At 49.2% G+C, this 22783-nt stretch overlaps 1 protein-coding gene across 2 annotated transcripts; it reads right to left on the reverse strand.

Moving 5' to 3' along the window:
- Positions 1-4327: 4327 nt before the first annotated feature.
- Positions 4328-21984, reverse strand: SLC2A10 (solute carrier family 2 member 10). 2 transcript variants are annotated; one of them, XM_047770955.1, is made up of 6 exons: positions 21874-21984; positions 18698-18844; positions 10284-11573; positions 9572-9694; positions 7188-7323; positions 4328-5630 (listed from the first exon to the last, which is right to left on the reverse strand). In XM_047770955.1, the coding sequence occupies exons 1-6, from the start codon at positions 21875-21877 to the stop codon at positions 5552-5554; spliced, it is 1779 nt and encodes a 592-aa protein (XP_047626911.1). In that variant the 5' UTR covers positions 21878-21984; the 3' UTR covers positions 4328-5551. The 2 variants fall into 2 exon arrangements, with proteins under 2 accessions (XP_047626911.1, XP_047626913.1); XM_047770957.1 differs by lacking the exon at positions 18698-18844.
- Positions 21985-22783: the final 799 nt, after the last annotated feature.

The following is a 22783-nucleotide window of genomic DNA, read 5'->3' on the forward strand; positions in this document are numbered from 1 at the left end:
TGAAACCTGTTCATCAGGCTGCCTGACTTTTCTCCTACAACATTCTGGGCACACCTGGGAATTAACCCAGGATTAGCACGGCTAATCTACAAGAGAGTGTTTGCAGGGATTGGTTCTAAGGTAAGGATATGGGATCCAGATTGGCCAAGAAGGAAAGTGAAACCCTTGTGCCTCTTCATGGATGCTGGAAAAGCAGTGTGGTCAGGGAGTTAGAGGTCAAAGGTCTCAATGAGGTCAGTGAATCATTGCCATGGGGAGCATTCGCGTATTAGGAGAAATGTTAGCACATGGTGACCAGGAAGTGGGATGATTGAGATAAAACATGAAAGGGGAGTAGTGTTTGAGGTTACATGTGTTCAGGAGGGAGCAGGAGGCTACTGGGTTGGCAGATACTGGGACTGAGAGAGGCTGTGTTGACTAGGGGTCCTCCAGGCGGATGCTGGAGAGGAGAAGGCGCGTCACCAGCCTCGCCAGCCTGGGTTTCCTGATCTGCAAGACAGGGCTGGGGATTCGCCTTCCCAGATCTGATGACCCCCAGCCTCAGGCGTGGGATATGTGTGTTTCATGTCTTGTCCCATGAGTGGCCAGTCCCTCAGAAGAAGCAGGAAGATGGCCAATGGGTCTACACAGCTTTCTCCTCTCCTGGAGGAACCCATCCCTCTCATTCCTTCTCTCCTTCCTCGAAGGACCCTTGCTCTGAGGACCTTGCTCGTGTCTCAGTGGTTCTAGGTCAATGCTTCCAGGAGGGTCTGATGTGAGAGTAACAGGCCCTCTGTCTCTTTCTTGGTGCTTTTTGACTCCTTGGTTGTCTCACTGTAGCGCTGCATGAACCAAAGACTGGGAAGCATATTGCCCGTGGCACTGGAAATGAACTTCAGTGGTTCAGAGACCTATAAATCACACCGCTGTCCTTCCAGTCCACATAGAACTTAGGTCGGTGCTGCTGGGTCCTGATCACCTCTCTCACACTTGCTAAGCTCCCTTTTTTCAACTCAGAGGAGGCCTTAAGTTCATAGCCCTCCATAGCCAGCAGGATTTCATGAGAATTCAGGGGAATGGGGTTGCTTTCTTAATATTTGTATGGTTTCTTTCTGTTTGTGTAATTGAGATTCGGTTTTTGTACTCACCAACATCCCCAACAAAGGGTATTTTACAGCACTAGGTCTGATCACTTCAGTCGGCTGTTCAGAGTTCTCCAGTGGCTTCCCAGTACACTTAGAAGGAAAGTGTGAAATGCTTCTGTTTTCTGGAAGCTCTAGCATGATCTGCTGACCTCGTTCTCATCTCCTGCCATCACTCCACCCTTCACTCACTCCTCCTTGGCACTCCCCCAAGAGGGAATCTCAGTCTCACCTCAGGGCCTTTGCACGTGCTGGGCCAGCGGCCTGGGATGCTCTTCCCCCAGATCCCTCCATGGCTTGCTCTAGTTCATGTAAGTCTGTGCCTCGAAAAGGTTCTCTCTCTCTGACAGTCATCACTAACTGACATGCATCTGTCATCCATCTCTCTCTTGCCTCCCTCCCTCCCTTCCTCTTTCCCTCTCCTTCCTTCTCCCTCTCTCCATTCCCCCATTTCTAGCTCTTGTTTCCAATTTTATCTCCCCCACTAGGATCACAGCTCCATGTCCTGTTCACTGCTGTGCCCTCAGGGTCTAGAACAGTGCCCAGCACATAATAGAAACACAATAGATCTGCATTTGAGTGAAAAAATAAATTAATGTCGTTCCCTTTAAAAATCCACTCATTTAGGTCAGAAAGCAGAAGAAAGGCATTCCGTAGTCGTCTGTGTAGTGCGCCGCCCTGGAACAGCAAGAAAGTGCTAGGCGCTGGGTGCGCCCAGGAAGGGCTCCCTCCGCCTGGGTGGGATTTAGGAAATGCTTCTCTAGAGTGACCCTGGGATTACCTAGAGGGAGGGAACTCCCCAGCATCCACCCTGCAGCTGTAGGAACAGACCCCATCTCTTTTCTGGTTGGTGCTGATGACTTCTGACCCCCCAGCAGGTACCCTCCAGGTTTAGATTGCCTCCATGCCCCTCGTCATTCTGAGCCGCTCTCACTGCCCTCCTCACCCAGGGCCATTTGCCCCTGCAGGCGCCGGGACAGTTCCTCAGGCATTTCTGAGCACCTGCCGTGAGCCCAGCCCAGAACCAGCGGTTGACATGTATCACCTGTAAATGGTGGGTGTTTCCGGCCCCACCGTGCAGGCAGGCGGTTACCCAGGTCACACTCGTAATGGTCTCGGTGTAACATGCCTGAGACGGGAGCCGTTTCCCCCTCCATGTCTCTCCCTTCGTGTTCAGTAACACCCCCTCCCACCTGTTCAATCCACGCAGCCTGGCTACTCAGTTTGCTTGGCACTGATTTTCTAGAAGTTATGACTCTTTAAGGAGATTAAGCTGAGAGCCTCAAAAAAAAAAAAAAAAAAATCCAGAGGAAAAGAACATTTCAGAGGACATCAGAGGCACAAACTAAATAGTGCAATTTAGGCACAGGTGTGTTTAGTTGAGCTTGATTTTCAATTAAGAATCAATCACCACTATTTAAAAAAATCAGAAAAACTTGCACCAAAGTCTGAATTCCTGGATCTTCTTTAAAATTCAGATGGTCAGGCCACAGTAGGCCCACATTCCTGCATGACAGCTACGAGTTGAACCTGAGTGTCAGTCATCCTTGTTAGAGAAGCCTGTGTTTCCACAGACCTCACTACTCCCTATTGTATTACCACGATGGGCTTTACTCACTTGCATCCCCTGACGGATCTGTGAGTTTGTGAGCCTGATCAAAAAAAAGGAGAATCAGAGTTCCCGTCATGGCGAAGTGGTTAACTAATCCGACTGGGAACCATGAGGTTGTGGGTTTGGTCCCTGCCCTTGCTCAGTGGGTTAACAATCCGGCATTGCCGTGAGCTGTGGTGTAGGTTGCAGACGCGGCTCGGATCCCGCGTTGCTGTGGCTCTGGCGTAGGGCGGTGGCTACAGCTCCGATTCGACCCCTAGCCTGGGAACCTCCATATGCCGCAGGAGCGGCCCAAAGAAATAGCAAAAAGACAAAAAAAAAAAAGAGAGAGAGAGAGACTCCACGCTAGAACAACAAAAGCATTCTCCTAGGCCACCAGGAAAGGAGAATTAAGGTTTGGGGGCCCCTGGGGAGACACTTGGATCTGAAGGAGTCAAAAGGACAGCAGTAAGCAGTGGTGTCTCGTAGATATTTAATAACTGCTCTCCAGGGGGAAAGGTGTGTGTGTGTGTAAATTTCACTGGGATAAAGGATGTGTTTGTTGCACAAAATTGACAAATAATAATAAACACTTTATTGTAAATACTCTTTATCATAAATTCCTTCAAGCCAGTTAATTCTCACAGAATGTTTTTCTTGATTTTACTGCCAAACTCTTGATTCCCAAACCAACTATCCCTGCAATTTAGCCAGCATTTGACAAAATTAGACCATGAAGAGATTCTTGATGACAATACGACTCTGCAAAGAGCCCACCCACATCCCTGAAGCATGAATGCAGGTCCGACATGAATGCTGGTTGAAATATTTGTTCCCGTTAATGAATAAGACAAAAGTAAAACCACCAAGACATGTGTCATAACTCCTTCGCTGATGACACGCGTCACCTGTTGGCTGAATTAGATAATAAGTCCCTCAGGTTTTGGTGCCATTCACAATGGATCAGCTACAGACACGACAGACTTTTCAGTTTAATTTGCATTATTAACATTTAACCCATCACATTCTTAAGACTGGAAAATCAACAAAACAGTAACTCGAGGAGTTTCTGTTGCAGCTCCACAGGTTAAGGACCCGATGCTGTCTCTGTGTGGATGCAGGTTTGATCCCTGGCCCTGCTCAGTGGGTTAAGGATCCAGCATTGCCATAAGCTGCAGCGTTGGTCACGCTGTGGCCCAGACCCAGTGTTGCTGTGGCTGTGGTGTAGGTCTCAGCTGCAGCTCCAGTTCGACCCCTGGCCCGGAACTTTCCATATGCCACAAGTGCAGCCCTAAAAGACAAACAAACAAAAAACCCAGTAACTCAAGCCCTGATCTGCCCCAGTCTCTGTGGTGCAGCTACACTCCCTGTGGACAAAGTGACCAATGTGATGTCACTGAGTGCAGAGTTGGCAAGAGATGGGTGGTGCCCCACCCGTACATTCTTCATGTGATGCAATAGATGTACATGACCTTAAGGTCACAGACAATAGCAAAACATAGTAAAATAAGGAAGTAATGAGTTTTTAGTACCTGTTACCTTGGTTTTTAATGCAATTTATTATTAGTATCAATCACTTAATTTTTTTAGCAGCTGTGTTTAACAGCCAGCTAAATTTCAAAAATCCTGAAAACTGAGCAGTTGGCTTTCCCAAGCCCGCACAGGCCAGCTCCAACACACCACTGGGCATAAAGCAACTAGAAACAGGACGAAAGGAGGACATAGGAGGGGTCCTGAGCTACTTGCTCAGCCACCATCTCCCCCCCAAAAGGGAGGACCTGCGTGTTAAAGGTTAACAGAGATCCACCCCTCACCCCATCCTGTCCAGCTAAATGAGTGATGAGAAACCGAGGTTAAATAGACCGTGGGGGACACAAGGATCCCCATTCTGCAGATGTGGAAACTGAGGCTTGAGAGAGTTGTTATTTCTTCCAGGTCAGTAGCTACCAAGAGGTGGAGGCCACGCCAACAACCAGGTCTGTTAGCTCCCAAACCCATCACTTTTCTGCAGAGTCCTTTCGCACTATCCTGGAAACAGCTCTGGCCTTGGACTTTAGTGCCTTTAGCTCTGGAATTGTGTCCACCTTTCCCCTGATTAAACCTACCTCCCCTAAGAGACTAGCAATTTGACAGCAGAGCCCAGGCTAAACATGTGTGGTATTGTCAGCACTTAGAATCCCAGCTCATTGGTGGCAGAAGAGGTCTTAAGAACCGCCTGGTTCAGAGCCCCCATTGTACATACAGGGGGGGCTGTGGCCCATGGTCGGACAGCAAGAACACCAGCAGATCAGGACGAGGACTCAAGCCTCCCCCGACCATCTGAGTTGCTGGGGAATGATAGATATTCCCGGTGAGAGAATTAGAGGGGTGGAACAAAATGAGGTTGTCTGAGAGCCAAAAATCAGGCATCCCTTTTCCCCAAAAGTCCCAGCCGGAGGGAAAAAGAGCAGAGAATACAGTATCCTCAGCTGGATTTAGGGATGGCACCAGGAGAGACTTCCCACCAGGGTTGGTACTCTAGAGAGTCTTTGGAAAGTCCACAGAGCAACGGAGTCTTCATAAGATGTTCTCATAAGTTCATTACTGCAGAGATGTGCAAAGTCAGTGGGGAAACTGAGGCAAGGAGGCAGAGCCTCGGGTACCCTCAGAGCCCGAGACTCAAAATGAAGACTTTGGGGTTCTCAGATTTTCACCCCTTTTGCCCCAACAAACAGACTTCTTCTAGAGCAGGGGAGACTCTTGAAGGACCCCCTAAAACTTGTGCACTGGGGCGCAGGCAAATAGGAAGCTGAAGACTGTCTGCTAAAACCATGGTTCCAGCATCTTCCAGATGGACTCCTCAGGAGGCTGCAGAGACCTCAATGCGGCTGTACTGGATGCCAGCCGAGCTCTGCCTGCGGCCAGAGCTCAGGGTGAACCTGGCAGGGAGTGAGAGGGGTCAGAGGGTGCCAGGGCCTGGCGGCCTTCCCCAGGGATGACAGAAGTGGACCATCCCTGGGACTCCCACCCCATCCCCACCTCACTCTCACTTCCTGCTTCGTGCCTTAATGTGCATTTCCATCTTGTAGGCCACACAGCTACCCACCTTGGTCTTCCCGTGTCCATCCGTGCTCCCTACAGCTGGTTCTCCCCATCATGGCCGGGCTGACCTTTCTAAGCACATGGCATTTGCCGAGGATGCTTAGGATTATAGTGCTTTCAGGTCCCTTCAGACACCCCGCCATTCCTCTCTCTCATTTCAACAGCCCAAGGTCCCTGATGCTAAGATTGTGAACTCCTATTTAGGACCTAAAGACTTTATGTGATCTAGCTTCTACCCACTTGGCTAATCTGATCTTCTGCCCCACCCCCCACCTCCTCTTCCAGCCACACTGGCTTCCTTGTTACTCTTGCATATTCCAGAATACTCCCAACCTCAGGGCCTTTGCACTTACTGTTCCCTCCACCTGGAAGGCTCACCCCACCTCATTTGTATATGGCTGCCTCCTTCTCTTTAACTTAAATTGTACCTACTCAGAGAGGGAAGCCCCTCTCATTTAGCCAAAACCCCCTGCTCCTCTGTCTCCATCTTCACCCATTAGACCCTCCCAATGTATTTTGCTCTGTTTCTTCTTCTTTTCTTTCTTTTTTTTTTTTTTTTTTTGGTCTTTCGTCTTTTTAGGGCCACACCCGTGGCACTTAGAGGTTCCCTGGCTAAGGGTCTAATCGGAGCTATAGCTGCTGGCCTATGCCACAGCCATAGCAACGCAGGATCTGAGCCATGTCTGTGACCTACACCATAGCTCATGGCAACTCTGGATCCTTAACCCACTGAGCGAGGTCAGGGATCAAATCTGCAACCTCATCGTTCATAGTTGGATTCGTTTCTGCTGCATCACAATGGGAACTCTTCCTTTTCTTCTAACTACACATTACTAACTGAAAAACTTTTTTGCTGCATTCATTGGCTTAGTTTCTGTTCCCCTCCCCCACTAGAATGGACGCTCCATGAGGACAAGGACTTTCTCCATCTTATTCTTAGACACACTTCCTAAGGCCCAGAACACTGCCTGGCACATACTAGTGACTTCATAGACACCCACTGAATGAGTAGATTAGGCCCATAGTTCTTTGTGTTTGATTTTAAAAGGCCACGGTTATGTTTCATTTCGCCAAGTTTTCACATCTGTTAAGATTCTGTGGTTTTAGTATCCAACTATTCTAACCTGTGATTCCATAATTGCATGATTTTTAAATTCCTATGAGCTGAGCTTAAAGTCAGATGAAACCCTACTGTAGGAAGACACAAAACAACTCAAGGAAAAGCGTTCATAGATGAAGACAGGATGAAACTCACTGTGTCCAGGCAATAAGAAAACAAAAAGAGAGGAACATCACTTTGGCAAAGGGAACGTGTGAGGACTAAACTCCTGAAGCCAAGGGCTCGGGGTTTGATGCCACCTCCCCACCCCCCAGGCCAGCCCTGACCCCCTTACCGTCTCTTCTGGAATTGCTGGTCTATCTCTGCCAATGACTGGTTTTTTGTTTCAGGGACAAACAAATAGATGAAGCCCAGGCCTAGGACAGCAGTCAGCCCATATAGCAGGAAGGTCCAGGACAAGCCAATGGCACCTGAGAACAGCAGGGCAGGAATGAGTGCAGGGCACAGGTTTGGCCAACTGGTCGACCAGTGTTCCAGGTCAAACACTGAGAATCAGTCACCCAAAGTTGATCCTCCAGATGGCAGATTTGCAGAACGACCAACACACTGTCTGATGGGAAAGTCCCTTAAAGCAAGAGTAGGACTTGTCCCAGAGGCAGGCAAAGGGCCACAGCCCAAATCCACAAGCATCTTGGACATCCTGTCTTTATGGGAAAGCCCACGCACCCATATCTGAAATACTAACCAGAGGTGCGCACTTGGCATCTGAAAATGTGAATGGAAGGAAAGCGACATCCATCCACCTCAGCAGCAAAACAGCTGCAGGAGGCAGGCCTGGCAAAGCTCAGCTCCAAAAAAAACAGCCTCAGAAATTCCATGAATTGGTTATTCAGTGAATCAAGCACTCAGGATTGAGTTTCAGCCAGTTTGGCCTGTGACTGGTTTGGGAGAAAAGACAGACGCCTCAGCTCTATCCAGAAACCTGTGAAGGAAGGAACTTTTTCGAGGCAGAAGTACAAATATCATTTCGGACACCATTCTTATCTCTAAGAGCCATGGCCACCCCTCCTCTAGACTGTTGCCCCTAACCAGCTTGCCCTCCACTTAATCCTTATACCTGCAAAGAGAGGGAGAGTACTGGGCTGGGAGAAGGCGGCAGGGTTCTGGTCCTCTCACTACCTGGCTCGACTTGGGAAGGATGGATTACTGTCCCTGAAATGGGGATGATAAGGATATGATACAATTCTAATAAGCCCTCCCTACCATCTCTCCTCCCTCCCTTCCTTCCTCACTTTCCCACTCATTCGTTCCACACAAAGGGAATGCTTGAAGACTGAGGCACTGGGAGAAGCTTGGATTCTTCTCAGGCATGGGTTCTCTTACCAGTATTTCCCACAGCTCCCCAGGGCTCCTCCTCTGAAGAGGAACCACGTGGCCGCAGGAAGTGGGAGAATAAGTAAACCCTAAGAACTGTGCCTTGCGGCGCACGGTAAAGGAGCCCAGCCCACTTTGGCCCTGATGACCCCGGGCCTCGGGTAACAAGCATCCTCAGCACCTCAGAGACTCTTTCTCGGTGTTCTGGGCTCATATAATTTCTGCCCCACCACTGCTCAGACCGGGTTTGAAAGCTAGGTAAGAAGAGAAGATGTCACCCAAACTGAATCTCAGAAGACCTTCCTGCTGGCAGGTGGGCATGAACCCGTTTAAGCAGGTTTAGAACAAAAAGAACAGATGGTGGCTCCTGCATCTGCTGGCCTCAGACGTGATCCTCCAGGGCTGGCGTAGCCCTTCACCTCTTATCTGGCCTATAGATTTTCACAGCGTGTCTGAGGGTACAGGACGCTCTCAGTTATTTCTGTGGAGCTTCTGCACAAAGTTTTATTTGAAGACTAGTTCTGCTGCTCCAAGTAGGAAAAGAATTTTAACTCCTTTACTTTAGAATGGGAACTTTGAGCTCCAGACATCTGGAGTTTGCCCCCCTCTCCCCGACCAATCAGAGATGGCTTCCTGATGGAGGAGAACTGGATGCTTCAGCTCTGCCCTTTCTTCAGCTTCAATTCCCAGGTTGTCAATAAAGCCAGCCCCCCACCCAACCCCTGGAATGAAGGAGAAACCTCACAGATCATATTTTCTGTTATCTTTCTCCCAGCCCTTCCTCTTCCTTGTTCCAGCACCTCAATTTTCCTATGGGGAACCTTGGCCCCAACTCTCAGTCTATGCTGTTGGGTGAGGCTGTTTCCAACACACACTGCACACCCCTGCCCCTGGGCTGGGTGTCAGAATAGTCCAGCCTTCCAGCCACAGTGACTGGCTCAGGGGTAGGTATGTGATCTAGCCGAACCAATGAGAGTCAGTCTCAGGACTAGGGCAAGAGCCAATGGGACTTCCCAGGACTGCCAAGAGGGATGGTGGCTGGTGATCATCTTTACAGCCGCACTCTGGCTCTCCCCTGAGGATGAAGTCCACGGTGTGGGAGACAGCCGAGAGAGCCTGAAAGCTGGTGCACAGCTTTGTAGGAACCTTTGGATCAATTTTGCTTGAAGCCAACTACCTTCCTCTTTTCACCATTTAAGACAGAAATATTACATTTTGTTCATAAAGTGGTTTGCATGGGGTTTTCTATCGCTTGGGCAGATATGGAAGGCTGGGCTCTGTCTGGAGGCAGTTGCTTCTGCATCTTGAAGGGACTGGGCTAAGGAGTTACGTCAAAGGACTCACCGATGAGGTCGAGGAAGGAAAGGCTGATGAAGAGGTTGGCGGCCCAGTTGAAGCTGTTGCAGAAGGCGAAGGCCCTCCCTCGGATCTCCACGGGGTAAATTTCACTGAGGACAAGCCAGGTCACTAGGATAGGAGAGCAGGGCGGGTCCTAGGCTGCAGCCAGGACATGGGGCCTGGCACCCATGGTCCAGCAGGCAGCCCCTGACAATGGCAGGTAGCCTAGGCCCAGGCTCAGGCTACCTGCCCACAGCACCAATAGTGACAGGCCTCTGACACCTGGCTCTCCCCACTGCTTCCCCCGTAGGGCTGTAACAATCCCCTTAGAGAGCCCAGCAGTCTGGGTTTGCTAGGAAACGGAGTTTCCTGGGACTCCAGACTTCCAGTGTCCTGGGCAAACTGAGATGGTTGGTCACCCAATTCATTATATTATTTTCCAGTAGGCCTTCTGAGTGAGCTGTAACTCACCTTCCGGTTGTCTGAGGCCTGATACGTAAATGATTTGGGACCTTTATCAAAGAGAAAATACTGCGAACGTAAATTAGGCCTCTGCCCTCGGAAGAAGTACCCTCAAGGAAGCGAGGAGCCCTGAAGTCTGAGCTAGTTGTTCTCATCATCAAGCCATCTCAAGTGTCCCTCGGACTGATTTGGTCCCCAGGATTCCTGCTAGGAGGGTGGAAGTTTCCAGAGTTACCTGCAAAGGACTCCCACTCACCTGGTCCGAATCCAAAGGAGAAGGCACTCACAAAGACCATCATGCAGACCAGCGCGGTCCAGTGCAGCAAGCTGTGCTCAGGGGCAGGAGGAGGGGGTGGGGGTGGGGGTGGGGTGGTGCATAGGGCTGAGGCAGGAGGGGCTGGGGGGTCCCCAGCTCTGGGATGATGCTTGGTTTTCTCAGAGGTTGGGAAGACTGGCTGCCATGGGTTCTGGCTGCTTGTCGGCAGCAGAAGTGGAGATAGGCCCCTGGGTGGGCTGGAGTCTCCAGGGAGGCCTGACAGCTTGGTGGCATTGGGCACAGCCCGGCAACCTGGGCCTGAGTCCATGGGCACGGCAAAGCTGACGAGGCCAATGCCACTGACCGATAGAGCCATGAGAGCACAGCCAGCCAGCAACAGGGCCCTACGGCCCGCTCGGTCCACCAATCCCATGGCAGTCAAGGTGGCCGCCACCTTCACTGCACCGAGCCCCACAGAGGCCAGCACAGCTGAGGAGCCCCCCCGGAAGCCGACCGAGTGGAAGATGGTGGAGGCATAGCTCAGCACATTGGGCTGGCCCGTTAGCTGCTGGAAAAGCACCAGCCCCAGCCCCACTGTGGTCCTGTCTCGCATGTTATCCCGGGCCCTGAAAAGGTCCAGAAAGGAGTATCTTGGGCTCCCCAGGCCCAGCTTCATGGCCTCACCTCCCTGGAGGGGAATGAGGTCCTTGTGGGCTGCAGCATCACCTGTACCAGCAGGCAGGAGGAGGAGGCTGAGGGACTGCAGGAGCGCAGGGGCAGCTGCCCAGCCAAACATATGCCTCCATCCCCAGGGGGCACGGGCCAGCACATAGTTGAGTGCGTAGGAGAGCAGGATGCCCACGGTGATGCCTGCCTCATAGAGGGACACCAGCACTCCTCGCTGCCGGGGCCCCACCAGCTCTGACACGTAGATACAGCAGGCCATGGAGGAGAGGGAGATGGCAAAGCCAGCCATTGAGCGGCCCAGGACCAGCCAGGTCAGGGAGCTGGCCAGGCCCAGGCTCAGGCTACCTGCCAACAGCACCAGGTTGCTCCCAAGGATGGCTTGTTTCCTGCCATAGCGGTCAATGAGGAAGCCCCCAACCAGGGAGGCCAGGAGAGCTCCCAGGAGTAAGCTGCCCACCAGGAGCTCCTGTTGTGAGCAGCTCAGCCCAAAGTCCAGCTGCAGTGGCAGCAGGGCTCCTGATATGACTGCCAGTTCATAACCAAAGGTCAGACCACCCAGCAAAGACACAGAGGCACACAGGGGCAGGAGGAGTGAGGGTCGGCCTGGAAAACAAAAGTGACATGGACAGATTTCAGAATGTTTCCTTGCCAGAGCAGCCATCTAGCCAGCCAGCCAGCCAGCCATCCAAGCTTTTCTCCCTCTGTCCATCTATGCACCCATCCATTCATCTGTCCCTCTACCACATCCATCCCTCCATTTATTCATTCATCTGTCTATCCATCATCCATTCATCTAATTCATCCATTCACCCATCTATCCATATGCCCATGCATGCATGCATCAACCCATTCGTTCACTTCTTCCTTCCTCCATCTATCTCTTCATCCATCCATCCATTCATTCATCCACTTCTCCCTTCATCTCTCCCTCCATCCTTCCTTCCATCTCTCTGCTTTATCCATCTCCCCATCCATCTCCCCATCCATCCATCCCCCGTCCATCCATCCACTCCTTCATTCATCCATCCACTCCATTCATTCGCTCATCTATTTATTGATCAGTCTATTCATCTGTCCCTTCATTGTCCACTCCTCCCTACATCCATCTACTCCATCATCACATATTCATCCATTCATGAGTCTATTTATCTACCCCTTAATTCATCCAAACTTCCATCCATCTATTGAGCCATCTCTCCACAAATATGTCAATCCATCCACCCATCTTCGTTTTGTTTGTTTTTACAGCTGCACCTGCGGCATATGGAAGTTCCCAGGCTAGGTGTCAAATTGGAGCTGCAGCTGCCAGCCTACACCACAGCCACAGCAATGACAGATCCGAGCTGCACCTGTGATGACACTGCAGCTCACAGCAACACCGGCTCACTGTGTCTCTTTGAAATTTTTCATTGTTTTTTTTTATTAATGATTTTTATTTTTTCCATTATAGTTGGTTTACAGTGTTCTGTCAATTTCTACTGTACAGAAAAGTGACCCAGTCACCCATATTCGCATATATATTCTTTTTTTCACATTATTCTACATCATGTTCCATCATAAGTGACTAGATGTAGTTCTCTGCGCTGTACAGCAGGATCTCATTGCTTATCCACTCCAAATGCAATGGTTTGCATCTATTAACCCCAGATTCCCAGTCCATCCCACTCCCTCCCCCTCCCTGCTTACAACCACAAGTCTGTTCTCCAAGTCCATGAGTTTCTTTTCTGTGGAAAGGTTCATTTGTGCTGTGTATTAGATTCCTGAAACTTTTCCTGATTGTTTCCCCTTGTTCTTCATTTACCCCCAGTCTAAGGTTCAACAATAAATGGTTGAGATGGTTTTTACTCTGTGTCTAACAAGCTCACATAAACTCTAACGACATAAATAATTGTCAGCACAGAGAGGTTTCTTGCTTCTCCCCAGCGTCCATTATAAAGCAGCAGCATGTAGGCATGCTTGTGTGAATACACACACACACGCACACGTCATGCTCTCTCTTAAAATTTCCCATAAAAAATGCACATTTGAGATTACCCAGTATCCCCTTGAGTGGTTGGCTTCAAATTCTAGAGGCTCAAGAGGTTTAGTTATTACCGACAGATCTTGCTCACTCTTTGCATCACCTGGATACGGATCTTTTTTTTTTTTTTTTTTTGTCTTTTTGTCTTTTTGCCTTTTGCTCCTGCGGCATATGGAGGTTCTCAGGCTAGGGGTCCAATCGGAGCTGTAGCCACCAGCCTAAACCAGAGCCACAGCAGTGCGGGATCTGAGCCACGTCTGCGACCCACACCACAGCTCATGGCAACGCCAGATCCTTACCCCACCGAGCAAGGCCAGGGATCAAACCCACAACCTCATGGTTCCTAGTTGGATTCATTAGCCACTGAGCCACGACAGGAACTCCTGGATACGGATCTTAATGCTCTCCTCAGCACACTCTGCATTGACCCGCATTAACAGTTACATGAAGCCTCAACAATTGGCAGATGATTGCAGGGCAATTTGCTGATGGAGAGAGCAAAATATGAACATCTGACATTACTCAAGAGAAAAGACAAATCAGTGGTGGCTTCAGGGCTTGTCTTTTTTTTTTTTTTCTTTGTAGGGTTGCACACGCAGCACATGGAAGTTCCCAGGCTAGGGGTTGAATTGGAGCTGCAGCCCCAGCAATGCAGGATCCAAGCCACATCTGCAAACTACACCACAGCTCACAGTAATTCTGGATCCTTAATCCACTGACTGAGGCCAAGGATCAAACCCGCATCCTCGTGGATACTAGTTAGGTTCTTAACCCACTGTGCCACAATGGGAACTTCATCCACCCATCTTTGTGTGTCATCCCTTATTTACACACACACACACCACCCCTATCCATTCATGGTTCGATCTCTGGCCTCGCTCAGTGGGCTAAGGATCCGGCATTGCCATGAGCTGTGGTGTAGGTTGTAGACATGGCTCAGATCCTGTGTTGCTACAGCTGTGTTGTAGGCCAGCAGCTACAGCTCTGATTGGACCCCTAGCCTGGGAAACTCCATATGCTGCAGCTGCTGCCCTAGAAAAGACAAAAAAGAAAATTTACTTATATGGCATCTACAACATGCCAGGCAGTGTTCTTGGGACTGGTGACACAGTGGTGTTTTCAAAGATCTGACATCCTAGTAGAAAAAGGCAGATGATGAATGAATAAATACATAATACAATTATAGGCAGTGATAGGTATCTTTTTTTTTTTTTTTTAAAGGGCAGAGAAAGGGAGTTGAGAGCAATGGAGTTCTGTTTTAAATAAGGTAGTCAACTAAGACATCTCTGAAGAGGGAAAATTTCAATGAAGGGAGGGTACAAGCCATGCAAAATCTGAAAGAGGAACATTCTAGACAAGGAAAAAGAACAAAGGCCCTGAAGCAGGACAGTTTTGAGTATGTTTGAACAATTTGAACAATAACAATATTAATAGCTAGTGCTCCTGTAGTACTTACTAAGTGCCAGGCCCTGTTTTCAGAGCTTTATATATGTTTCTTCATTTAATTCTTACAACAGCCTTAAAATATGCTATTATTAGCATCATTCTCCAAGGCCCAGAGAAGAAACTTTCTCATGGTCACACAGAAAATAAGGGGCAAAGCTGATGTGGCTAGAGAGTGCAGGCTTTTAATCATGATATTGTTGAGCAGGAGGCCTGAGTGGCTGGAGCCCAATAAGTGGGAAAACTAGGAGGTGATGAGGTTGGAGACGGGGCAGGGGCCAGATCACGTGGAGCTTTGAAGGTCATGAAGACGTCAGTGAATTTCATGCTCAGTGGATGGAAGCGTTTAAAAGCTTGACCTGGACAGCAAGGTGGTCTGTGGTAGTCACCAGCACATGTAGGTATTGAGCACTTAAAATGTGGCCAGTGTGACTGAGGAACTGCATTTAAAAATTTTTATTTAATTTTCATTAATTTAAGTGTGAATATCACCACATGTGGCCAGCGGCTACCATTTTGGCAGAGCAGTTATATAGCAGGTTACTTTCTCTCTCCCTCTTTTTTTTTTTTTTTTTACAGATTTCTCTTCACTCTGGCTTGTATTCCTTTGTTTTGTTTAATTAAAGTATAGTTGATTTGCAATGTTTTGCCAATTTCTGCTGTACAGCAAAGTGACCTAGTCATACCTCTATATACATTCCTTGTCTTACATTATCTTCCATCATGGTCTATCGCAAGAGATTGCATAGAGTTCCCTGTGCTGTACACAGGACCTCAGTGAGCATCCATTCTCAATGTAGCAATTTGGGTCTACTAACCCCAAACTCCCAGTCCATCCCATTCCCTCCCGCTTCCCCCTTGGAAAACAAAAGTCCGCTCTCTATGTCTGTGAGTCTGTTTCTATTCTGTAGATAGGTTCATTTTGTGCCATATTTTAGATTGCACATATAAGTGATATCATATGGTATCTGTCTTTCTCTTTCTGACTTCGCTTGTATGATAATCTCTTGTTGCATCCATGTTGCTGCAAATGGCATTATTTTGTTCTTTCTATGGCTGAATAGTATTCCATTGTGTCTATGTAACACATCTTCTTTATCCATTCATATGTTGATGGACATTTAGGTTGATTCCATGTCTTGGCTATTGTGAAAAGTGCTGCAATGAACATAGGAGTGCATGGATCTTTTTTGAATTATAGTTTTGTCCAGTATATGCCCAGGAGTGGAATTGCTGGATCGCATGGTAGTTCTATATTTAGTTTTCTAAGGAACCCCCATACTGTTTTCCTTAATGGTTGTACCAGTTTACATTCCCACCAACAGTGTAGGAGGGACCCCTTTTTGTCCACACCCTCTCTAGCATTTATTTGTTGACTTGTTAATGATGGCTATCCGACCAGTGTGAAGTGGTTGTAGTTTTGATTTTCATTTCTCAAATAATTAGTGATGCTGGGCATCTTTTCATGTGCCTCCTAGGCAGCCATGTGTCTTCTTTGGAGAAATGTCTGTATAGGTCTTCTGCTCATTTTTTGCTTGGGTTGTTTGGTTTTTTTTGTTGTTATGAGTTGTTTGTATAGTTTGGAGATTGAGCCCTTGTCATTTGCATCATTTGCAACTATTTTCTCCTATTCCATGGGTTGTCTTTTAAAAAAATACAGGTTGCTTTTAATTTTTAATTCACATATATGTAAACTTAAATATTTCTGGAAGCATCTAGAGTAATCCTGATGTATCTATCTCACCCACTCCCACCCTGGACTTGACAGAAACATTCATAACATTATAGCCAGGTTTATGGAGTGTTTGCTCTGGGGCAGGCACTACTTTAAGCATTTTCAGCTTAATAGCTGATTTAACTCACAACTTTATGAGGTGGGCTTTTATATTACTTATGAATGAATAAACTGATGATCAGAGACGTGAAGTGACTTGCCTAAGGTCAAGAGTATTAAGTAGCTGTGTCTAGGTTCAAAGCCAGGTGGTGGGACTCCACCATCCATACCCTTAACCACTCCATTATAAAACTTTCGCATAATAGGATCTCACTCTGTTCTCTTACCACTGCCTCTCCATCTCTATTAGGCAATTTTTGTGCAGAGGGAGGAGTTTCACAGGTGGAGAAATCATTCCCCACCCCCTTTCTGCTCACTCTTCTTCCCGTCACCTCTGCTCCCGAGGGAAATAACCCCCTAATATTCCCTGTCTTCTCCTTCCTCTTCATGACCATCAATCAACACCCTGGGGAGATAATGGCACCCAAGTCCTACCCCTTCTTCACCTCCCTCGGCCCCACCTCCCTTGGTTCCCAGAGATTTCTGCCAGCAGAGAGGGTTCTTCCAGGTCCTATGAAGCAATCAAGTGAAAACACAGTTTTTTGTTGTTTTTTTTTTGGATCCCTCTTGAGGTGAAAGGGCACCCAGCCAAAGGGCTCCGAGGCAGAGCTGACTGTCCACAGGTTCTTTCCACAGGGAAGTGCAGCGGAGCAGATTCAGGTCACAATGGTTAGAGCAGAACAGCAACAGTGGAAGTGAGTCCACATAGTTATAGTAACAGGTGTCATTTATGGAGTAGCTCCTCTATGCAAAGACTTCTGGTGTCTTCCCTCAGTTCCTCTTTGCAACAACCCTCGGTGGTACTGCTACAATCATCCCCATTTGACAGATGGGGTCACTGAGGCTCAGAGTGGTCTCAGAGCTGGGAAGCAACAGGCTCAGGACTCAAATGCTGACTCCTCTGACTCCCAAACCCATGTACTTAAGAGCTTTGCTGAATTGACTCAAGTGAGAAGGGCTGATCCGAGATAAGTGATGTGATAGAGGACAGGGACATAGGGAGTGGAAGTTCAGGGGGTGTAGGGGATGAGGGGGGACAGCACTCTCGGGAAAACCCCAAGTCACAAGCATCATGAAACGATAGTGTCCGCAGGGGCAGTGAAGGACAGCCTCCAAGGAGTGGGGGCCGCTAGAAAGAAGGGGGGAGAGCATTCCCTTCCTTAAACTTTCCAAGGTTCCCATCACCCACTTCATTAAGTCCTAACTCCTAGGACCTCCAGGCCCTTCATGAGCTGGCGGCTCCAGCTGAACTCTTTGGCCAGTTCTCCTCCCCACCCCTGTCCCCACCTCTCCGACAAACACTGCAAACTCTTGTTCCTGGTGCACACTGGTGATTTTCATGCTGCTCTGCCTCTGTGTGTGCTGGCTCCTCCCTTGCCCTACCTGTGTCCCCGAGTGCCTACACATCCTCTTCAACTCAAGCTCATGGTTATGTCCCCAAGGGGCCTCCGATAACACATATCTCTTACTTGGCATCAGTCCCCCATGCTCTGTGGAGAGCTGCCCTTTCCCCTGTCCTGTCTTCATCTCTTGGTCTCTTGATCCGGGAAGAGACGGCCACCCCCACCCGCACCCCCATCCCTACCACTCAGCTCCAGAGGTGTGCCATACCCATGACCCACATCTGACCAGCCAGCAGGTCGCCACTTGCCTTGGGCAGTGGTAAATGCCATGTGGCTGAACCTGGGCCAAGGAGAGTCAGTCCATCCCAGGGTGTTTGCTTGGTGCTAAGCTGGGTAGTTTATACCTGCCTGGAGCAGCACAGGGCTGCAGGGGGCTGGGGAATCTTTCTCTGGGAAGGATTCCTGACAATACTGCCTGAGCCCCTAGATTCAACCATGCCTGAAGCCATGGACTTTTCTGTGACTAATAAACATCCACCCCCCCACCCCCCACCCCCACACCTTTTTGGTTAAATTAGTTTGAGGGAGGCTCTGAGTCCTATACATCTTCCTCAACTTTCCAAGCCATATTTTTTACTTCCAACCAACTCTGCTTTCTCCTGCATTTGCTCACACCAAGTAATTGAGTAATTGGTGTGATAGGGACGGCGATGTACTGTCTCTGGGCCTCCAGGGCCCCAGCTCCATCCTGACACCCAAGGTGGGCTCAGTGAAGCTCCTGAATGAGTGAATGCCTGAAATCAGGGACCAGGATATTATTACCACATTCCACTCCAGGGATGGTGTCAGGTACATTTAAATTTAATCTAATGTTACACAGCAGCCAGAGGGATTCTGTGATTGCCCAGGTCAGACCATATAGTTCTGCTCAGAGCCCAGGGGTCCCAGTTCACTCTGAAAAAGCCAAAGTCCTGACAGTGGCCTTCGAGGCCCTGGATGACCTGCCTTCTCTCACTGGGTTTTGGCCACACCAGCCTCCCTGCTGTTGCTCCTCCCTCCAAGCCCATCTCAACTCAAGGCTTTTTACCAGCTGTAACCTCTGCTGGGAACGTCCTTTCCCTCCATTTCAGTAGCTCCTGCCCTTCTTCCTCATCAAATGAATGAATGAACTCAGGACAGAGGGTATCCAGCGAGGAAGGATCTTGGCTCTTGAGCATCTGGGGAGGTCCAGGGCCTGGAAGTGACCATGCACAGGAAGTAGAGTAAATTCTTGCCTCCAAATTAGGACACCCCAGGCTGGGTTCAGGAATGCTCTCCCTTTCTGTGAATGGTCTGTCTAAATATAGTTTGTAGGTGAAGCTGCCTCACCCTGGAGGAAATCCCTCAATTCTCTAAGCCCCTCACTGAGGAAGGCAGAGCTTCCCAGGGAGGGAATCAAGGGGCAGGTGGAAGGGAAGGAACTCAGGTTTGGGGTGTATATATCAAGAGCTGCAAGTCCCAGGGCACCCTTGGTTGATGATGCTAGAGCAGCATCTCAATCAGAGATGTATTGGGTCCCTCCCCCATCAGGGACCTGCCCTGGCTTCCCCTGAAACTCCAGGGAAGAACCAGGAGTGAAATGGAACCATGCAAATACCCTCACCCAGAAAGCTGGCTTCAAAATATCCCATCACTGTAGCCTCACTTCCTCTTCTAGAAACCATACCTGTATCCGCTGCCTTAATCCCTATAGCAACCCTGCAACACAGGCGCTGAGACTATTCCCATTTTGCAGATGAAGCAACTGAGGCACAGAGAGGTAAAGACATTTGCCCACAGCGATATTCTGTAACATGACAGGGCAGATTCTGAACTGGGGCAGAGACTTAATGTTGGGTGTTATAAAAAAAAATAAAATAAAAGCTTGGAGTTCCCACTGTGGTGCAGTGGGTTAAGAATCCAACTGCAGGAGTTCCTGCTGTGGCTTAGCGGGTCACGAACCTGACTAGTATCCATGAGGACGTGGGTTTGATCCCTGGCCTGGCTCAGTGGATTAAGGATCTTGCGGTACTGCAATTTCGGCATGGATCACAGCTGCAGCTCGGATTCAGTCCCTGGCCAGGGAACTTCTGTATGCCACAGGTGTGGCCATAAAACAAATAAATAAATCAACGCTCATGTTAACTGACCATTTACCATGGGCAGGTGGCATGTGGAGTATTTGTTCATTTTATCACATCATTCACGTGGCTTCCCTGCGATAGGGTATTTTATTGTGACTGTTTTATAGAGAAGAAACTGACGGTCACACAAGCTGACTACATGTCCCAGGTCACAATGCACCTGGGAAGTGGGAGGATGAGAGCTGGAACCCAGGTCTTTCTGACCCCAAAATCTATGTACAGGGCCCAACCCCTGGACCTTGCCATAAAGAAAGCAGCCTGACAACTGGAAAGAACAGAACCGAGTGCCAATTATTTTGTTTCTTCCTCCATCACTACCACTTAGCCCATAGTAGATGCTCAGTAAACAGCGGTAGAAAAAACTTAGGCAACAGAGGAATAGGAGGGATAGCAAGGGACCAGGGTCAAGCTGAGTGTCCTTGGGATGACCTTGACCTCTCTGGGCCTCACTTTTCCTCAGGCTCTGGAGCAGGATGCTTTGGTGATTAAGAGCATGGACTCTGGAGTCAGAGCTGGAGTTGGTCCCCATTGACCTGTGTATGAGAGGCCCAGTGGTACAGTGGTTAGGAGTATAGACTGGAGCCAGAGGCCTGGGGTTCTCTCCCAGCTTCTCTCCATAGCTGTGTGACCTCAGGTAGCTCGCTGAACCTCTCTGAGCCTCCCCATCTATAAATGGGGATAATAGTAATACCTACATCATATACTAGCCTACTGTTAGCTATCACGATTCTCCACAGAAAAACCTAGAAGGAGTTTTTAAAATACAATTCATTGGGCGGGACCATGATGGAAGATAATATAAGAAAGGGAATGTATATATATATGGACGACTGGGTCATTTTGTTGTGCAGGAGAAATTGGGGCAACATTGTAAATCAACTATATTTTAATAAAGAATTAGAAAAAAACAAAACAAAACCTTCCACCATTCAGGTTATATCCCAGGCTAGCTTAAAATCTATCTCCAGTTTCCCATGCCATTTAGAATAAAATCCAAACTTCTCACCAAGGCCTACAAAGCCCTACATAATCTAGCCCCTGCCTACCTGTCTGACTCCCTCCTCCTGCCCCTGTGCTCTGCCACATGGGCCTGAACCACACCAGCTCACTCCTGCCTCAGGGCCTTTGCACTTGCTGTTTCTCCACCTGGAAGTTCTCCCAGATCTTAGCAAGCCCACGTCTTTTGAGTAGTGTCAAAGTTCCAGTGCCTCCTACTCCAGGAGCTCCTCCCTGTTTACCTACCTAAAGAGCCTGTCTCCCTCTCCACGGTCTATCACGCCACCTCATATTATGCATTCCACCACACCTTATCACTCCTTGAGACTATTTTATTAATTTTACTTATTTATCCAGCTTCTCGACTGGAGTGTCAACCCCATGGAAGAGAGGATAAATGTCTGTTTTGTTCACCACTGAGCCCCAACCCCTGAGCCAGCATCTGCCATGTAGTTGGTGTGTGAGTTATTGAATGATCCTTTGAGGCTTCTGCATCCAGAGAAAAAAAATAGAAACCTTAGTTCCCTGGAGTAACAAAGAATTCCCTACTTCCCCATAATTCTAAATTCAAATCTCCTCTCTCTACCCTCTCTCAAGTATCTCCAGAGCAGAGGTTTTGTCGGGTAGTACAGGACAGCATCCTCAGGTCTAGAACAGTGTCTGGCAGCAGAAGTGTGCAGTGAGGAGTTCCCTGGTGGCTCAGTAGGTTAAGGACCTGGCAGTTGTCACTGCTGTGTCTCAGTGGCATGGAATTTACGCATGCCATGGCTCACAGCCTCCACTTCTTCATCTGCAGAATAGGGAAAATTTCACTCTCCTGGGGGATGTTGTAAGGCGTAAAGCGGTCAGGAGAGGGCTTAGTCCAAGTAAACGCTCAGGATCAAGTGAAGAGCCCTCTCAGGTCACTTTTTTTTTGTGGGCAGAAAGAAGCATGAAAGGAAACGGGCCCAAGTCCTTTCCCAGCCCCCAGCCAAGGCCTGCCGTCCCGGCTGCCATCCGAGTGGGCGGTATTTGGTCGTGGCTCTGCAGCTGGGGGCGGAGGGCACGCGCTTGGATGGGGTCCCCGGGCTTCCCCGCCGGCAGCACCGGGTAGATCGGGACTTACCCATGGCGAGCTGGACTCCGAAGCGAGCTGGGGACGCTGGAGCGCCGGGTGCGCATCCCCCGGCCAAGTCCCCGCAGTGGCCGACGGACAAACTTTCCGGCCCGCCTCCTACCTCCCGCCTCCGTCCCTCCCTCCCCGCCTGCAGCGCCGCCGCCACGTTGGCCAGCCCAGGCCCCCAGTGCCTGGGGGCGGGACAGAGGTGCACCCCAGACGTCCCCAGTCTGGCCCTTGCCTGGCTGGAACCCCACCCACCATCCGCCCCGGAGAGGGACCCCACCACCATCATCCCGGGTTGGGGGAGGACCCCACAAGTTGTCCTACCCCATCCTCCTGGCAGGAAGGAGACTCCCCGTCACTGCAGTCCACACTAGTCTGGCCTCTCCAGCCAGCTTGTACACACACAAACACACACACTCACATGCTATACTGACTCACACATACCCACTTCAGCCATTCACTCTCCCATGGATTCATCATCTATCCACCAGACACTTGGGTTTGGACACCTCCCATGTGACTTTAGGCGCAGTCCGAGGCTTTGAGGATGGGCTGGGAGAGCAAGACAGATAGATATGTTTGTTCGCCTGGAGTTTACTTTCTGGTGGTGGAAGAAGAAAGGTAAATAACCAAAGGTTAAAAATAATAATAAAAAACCTTAGAGATAGAGAAAGAGAGAGAGGGAGGGAGAGAGAGAGAGAGGGGGAGGGAGAGAGAGAGAGAGAGAAAGAAAAGAAAAGAAAGAAAAAGAAAGAAAGAAAGAGAAGGAAAGAAAGAGAAAGAAAAAAAGAAAGGAAAGAAAGGGAGAGAGAAAAAGAAAGGAGTTCCTGTTGTGGCTCCTACCAACCCAACTACCAATCTGACTAGTATCCATGAGGATGAGGGTTCGATCCCTGGCCTCTCTCATTGGATT

Source organism: Phacochoerus africanus, chromosome 3, assembly GCF_016906955.1.
Source record: "Phacochoerus africanus isolate WHEZ1 chromosome 3, ROS_Pafr_v1, whole genome shotgun sequence".
NCBI classification, from domain to species: domain Eukaryota; kingdom Metazoa; phylum Chordata; class Mammalia; order Artiodactyla; family Suidae; genus Phacochoerus; species Phacochoerus africanus.

What these genes read in the sequence shown, in the direction of transcription:
- SLC2A10 (XM_047770955.1), bottom strand. An exon ending in CCCAGCAGAGGTTACAGCTG is followed by an intron (nt 11,574 to 18,697) that starts GTAAAAAGCCTT and finishes TTTGTTTTCCAG; the next exon opens with GCCGACCCTCACTCCTCCTG. An exon ending in TTCCTTCCTCGACCTCATCG is followed by an intron (nt 7,324 to 9,571) that starts GTGAGTCCTTTG and finishes TGCTGTTCTCAG; the next exon opens with GTGCCATTGGCTTGTCCTGG.